This window comes from Lagopus leucura, unplaced genomic scaffold (assembly GCF_019238085.1).
Source record: "Lagopus leucura isolate 7727_CA_CO unplaced genomic scaffold, USGS_WTPT01 53901-0_obj-0_obj, whole genome shotgun sequence".
Classification (NCBI taxonomy): Eukaryota; Metazoa; Chordata; class Aves; order Galliformes; family Phasianidae; genus Lagopus; species Lagopus leucura.
The window spans coordinates 1-5024 of record NW_024967773.1 but is presented as its reverse complement, the minus strand read 5'-3'; the positions used below and the strand labels follow the sequence as shown (position 1 = coordinate 5024).

Genomic DNA, 5024 nt, shown 5'->3' with positions numbered 1-5024 from the left:
CCCACAAAATTTTTCCGGAATTCTTATTTTTTACTGCAGCATATCCTCTTCCCCATACCAAAATAGACCAGCCCGATTCCCAAATACCACTATCTACCTTGATCTTAACCGGTGGCCCTTCCTCAATGATTCTTGGCTGCCAATGCTTTTGTATCGGGGTTCTTGTGTTTTCCCCACGCTCAAAATGATTCAATGCATATAATGCTCGTGCCAAAATCTCTCCTTGTTCTGATACCGGAATTCTTCCTGTATGTCCTCCGCCCTCCCCCAGGACGCGAATTTTTTCTCTGAGGAGGCGGTTAGCCCTTTCAACAATAGCTTGACCTTGTGAGTTGCCTGAAATTCCTGTAGTATGTGTGATATTCCAACGGGCTAACCATTCTTTAGACGAACGTGAAGTAAAACAAGAACCATTATCTGTTTTTATATGGCGTGGCATTCCCAAAATTGCTATGGCTGTGGCCCAATGATGTTGTGCCGCCGTAGAACTGGTACGGCTGTGCTGTGTAGCAATAATGACTGTAGAGGACGTATCAACTGTCACTGCGAGCCATTGTCTTGGTGCCATTCGCGGTTCCATCATGAAATCTGTCTGCCAAATATCCAATGGGGTGAGACCACGGGGATTAACCCCTGCCCCTAATGCCGGCGCAGAATTACAATATGGACACATCTGCACAATTTCCCTAGCAACTGTGATAGGGATAGAACACGTTCGAGCTAACGCTTTTGCCCCTATGTGTAATGTAGAATGAAGATCACGAGCCTCTTGTAGGGTATATACCTGCTTCCTAGCCATTTGATCAGCTATTTCATTTCCTTTTGTAAAAAATCCTGGAACTTCAGAATGGCTACGGACGTGAAGAATAGCAACTGGCTCTGACCTGACCACTAAGGCATCTTCCAATAGGGCTGCAGTTACTGTATTGGGCTGTCCCTCTTTGCCCATACGCAGTAACATTTTAGCCACGAATGCAGAATCAGTAACGATGTTACAAGGTGTCTGAGGCCAAAGGCGTAACGCAACTGCCACAGCTCTGGCCTCAAGCATTTGAACACTTGCTGAACAATCGATTATCACCTTAGACTCCCATTTGCCATCCTGAGCTTGCCAGACAGCTACTCCTTGTTTGGTACCTGAAGAAGCATCAGTAAAAATTGTTGGGCCATCCACAGGGGTATCCAGTACTCTATACTGCAGTGATATCTGGAGAGGCCTTGCTAGATCAAAGATAGGCAGTGAGTCTGTGTAGCTAAGATTACCACTGAAATCATGGAGAACAAGGAAAACCTCCTCTGGCAAAGGTTGAGCGTTCCGAAAGGTTCCTGGTAGGTATATAATATCAAGGTCCTTTCCAAAGGCCCTTATTGCAGTAAGACGTGTTTTACGTAACAATAACGAGAGTTGTTCTAACCACGAGGTAAATGCTTTTGTCGGCTGAACAGAAAACAACCAGCACAATGGGCGAGGACGAGAGCTAAGGGCATGCCCTATTACAGCTGCTGATCCCTCCTGGCATCTAGTCACTGCGCCTTCTAGTGGCTGATCTGAATTCCACCTTGCAAGCGCGTTGGAGGAACAGGCTACTAGTATTTCTTGCCAAGCAGACTCCATCTCTGGTGTCCACTGTCTCTTTTCCTGAGGATTAGATCCCTTTAGCTGATCATAAAAGGGTTTCATAAGCCGTGGAGGTATGCCTAATGCATTTCGCACCCATTGCATGGCCCCCACAAGCTTCTGAACATCCCACAGGGTTGTAATATGGGGTTTAACTTTTAATCCTTCTGGGATCACCGTTTCAGATCCAAACCTGTATCCCAGGAACTCAATTCCTGGTTCTCTCTGAATTTTTTCTTGTGAAATAACAAATCCAGCAGTAGTAAGCACATTAACTATCTGCTCCTCTAACACTTGCAGCTGGGAATCACTTGGTGCTGCAAGCAACAGGTCGTCCATATAATGAGCAAGCTGACAGTTCGATAGTGACTGTCTTACTGGTTCTATAATTTTGCCTACTACCAATTGACAAATTATTGGAGAGCAAGTCATTCCTTGTGGAAGAACCTTCCACTGAAATCTTTGAGCAGGTCCCTGATTGTTCAGGACCGGGACAGTGAATGCAAAAGCCTCTCTGTCCTGCTCTGCTAGCGGAATAGAAAAGAAGCAGTCCTTAAGGTCAATGACCATCAGGGGCCATCCTTCCGGTATAGCCGAAAGCAGAGGTCCCCCTTGCTGAACCGGACCAAAAGGGATAAGTTGTGCATTGACTGCTCGGAGATCGTGTAACAGTCGGAAAGATCCCGATGCTTTTCGAATTACAAAAACAGGCGTATTCCAACTACTGAGTGACGGTTCTATATGTCCTGCATTAAGTTCTCGTGAAACAATCTGTACAAGCGCTGCTAATTTATCAACAGAAAGGGGCCACTGATCCACCCAAACGGGAAATATATCCCGTTTCCAACGCAACGGAATCGCATATTGCAGCGCTAAATGATGGACAGTGGCCCTTTTCATAAATTTGTCAGTTTTACTCCCATCTCAAAAAGAAAGTCCCTGCCAAGTATGGATCCTCCTATTGGTGCTAAAGTAGGAAGGATGATTACATTTTTTTCCATGGTACCATCATCATTGATGATCGCAAGCTCTACCACTCTGTCTGCCTTTCTGGTGGGCACATCGCCCCCCACACCCGCAATTGTTCTCCACATAAAAGTCGCGGGCCACTGCCGAGGCCAGTCATCTTCTGAGATGACAGTAATATCTGCACCAGAATCAAGTAAGGCTACAAAAATTACCGCTTTGGGCACCGATGATGGAAGATCTGGATCCATATATGACATCCTAACCGTAACGATTGGTCGTTCTTCTAAATCCATAGTTAATGCCACTGCGGGCGTTGTGCTTTTGGCCCACCTAGGGATGACGGGAAGGAGTCCTGGGCCATTGGCTCCCTCCCTCTCCCATTTCCCTGCAGCGAGATTCTAAATTTTTTACACTGACGTGCGACATGTCCGGCTCCGCCACATAATTGGCACCGTTTGTCTGATCCTTGCCCCATCTTCTTAGGGCACTGTGCTTTGAAATGGCCACGCTGCCCACACCTAAAACACGGGCCTTTATTCTTTCCTTCCTTGACCCGATTGGCGTCTATCATTTCCTGCATGGCGGCTGCTAATCCCTCATTAGTTAATGGTGCAACTTTCTGATGATCTAACACATATTTAATAAGCTCCCCTGGGGTAGTTAGGTTACCCGGTGCTGCTCTGATGATTTGCTGGATGTCTGGCAACGATTTCTGTTTAAGACATTCTATTATGACTGCGGATTGGACCTCCCTTGGGAGATCAGATCCCTCCACTGCGCGAATTAGGCGATTCGCAAAATCAGAAAATGACTCAGAGTGGCTCTGCTTTATGTCTGCCCACGGATGCACAGGTTCCGCAACTTTAGCCACTTCTCGCAGGGCTTGGAGGGCTGCCGTTGTAACAGCTGCCAGCTTTCCTGGTCTGAGCATTGCTGCTTGGCCCTCCGGGGATCCCACCATTCCATCTGCCAGGCCCTGAAGACGTGCAAGATTAGTTCTCTCGCCTCTGCGCTGGCCGTTGGCTGGATGGTGGGAGTCCCGGTTGGCAGCAGCCACCACAGCTTGAAGTAGTCTATTCCATTCATCATTCCACAGGGTGTATTGTACGGGCTCAAGAATAACATGCATAAGGTTCACCGCATCATATGGCAAAAGACTAGAAGCCATAAGAGCTTCCACTGCTGCCATAGTAACAGGGGAACGCAGGCCTTTGCTCTTAACTAAATCCGAAAGACGAGTAACCGCTTTGGACTCCAGAGGAACCCAAGCTGGACCCTCTGGTCTTATCACCACCGGCAAAGTGAGAGCGACACCTGCTGGATCTGCGGCCTGTATATCCTCCCTCACTCGAGCCCAATCAGTGAGGGTAGGCAGGCCCCATGAAGCTGTCGATATGGGACCACGCCCCTCCTGGGTGGACTCCAGGGCCATCCCCGTCGGAACGCTCCCCCCACAGCAAGGCCGGGGACAATCCACGCCCCTCGGGGGGTGGCCACCGTAGCAGGCAGAATCGGGCAGTAGGTGAGTCCCGCCCCCACTGTCGCATTCCACAGGTTGTATCCCAGCCCCTCCAGACATCTCTCCCTTCTCAAGGACCCTCTTATCAGCTGTACTAGAAGTTATAGCACTTTCCTCCACCGACCCCCCTTCCCCGTTATCTTTACAGGGCTTAAGCGAAGGATATATGCTGCGAGCCGGGTACGGAGGTGGGTCCTCCCTTTTATGGTATGATTGCTCCTGCTTCACTTCGTTCTTCTTTATCTCCAGGGTCGTTGTTTCTGGTGGGGCCGAAGGAGTCAGCGCCATCTTGCCCTCTGGCGAATCTGTAGGGGAGACAAGACCCCCCCCTGGCCCGAGCCCCAGCAGCTCCCTAGCACGGTCACCTGCAATCTTCTCCTCTTTTGCTTTCTTAAGAGCTGTTAAAATCAATCCCCACACCTTAATCTCTGCTGCTTTCTGATTAAACATTGCCCTCTGTGAGAGCGCAGCAGTAAACGAATCCCAATTATTAGGATCATATAAATCAGAAGGGGATGATAGTAATCCCTCCTTCTCCAGCAACAAAAGTGTCGCTGATATCTCCTTCTTAGAAGGAACATTTTTCCCGCAATAATTTTTGCATGCATGGAAAATCACCTTTATGATGGCTTCCATAACGCCTCCGGCCGAACATGCACCTGGCCTCTTCTGGCGTTTCCCCCCTAGCGTCCTAGGGGAATCTTGGCTCCTTTTCCCGAGCCTCCCGCCTGACGAGGAGTAATGCGCACTCCTCCCCGTCCCCGGGTTACCACTACTCCGCGGATTTGAATTTACCGCTACCGCAGTGGGATCCTGCTTCCGGCAGGCAGCTGACTCACTCCCAGGAATCACGTCGATCGGGATCACCACTTGTTGCTTTTCACGCCCGTACCGAATTTCCCGGGAGACCGCAGCTTG

General features: G+C 49.2%; 1 protein-coding gene across 1 annotated transcript; it reads right to left on the bottom strand.

The window, feature by feature from the left end:
• Positions 1-2624: 2624 nt before the first annotated feature.
• On the bottom strand, positions 2625-4962 carry LOC122193302 (endogenous retrovirus group K member 21 Gag polyprotein-like; the record flags this gene model as incomplete). Its single annotated transcript, XM_042894045.1, has 2 exons — positions 2918-4962; positions 2625-2765 (listed from the first exon to the last, which is right to left on the bottom strand). Coding segments are annotated over exons 1-2 (1966 nt in total), but the record flags the coding sequence as incomplete, so codon positions are not given.
• Positions 4963-5024: the final 62 nt, after the last annotated feature.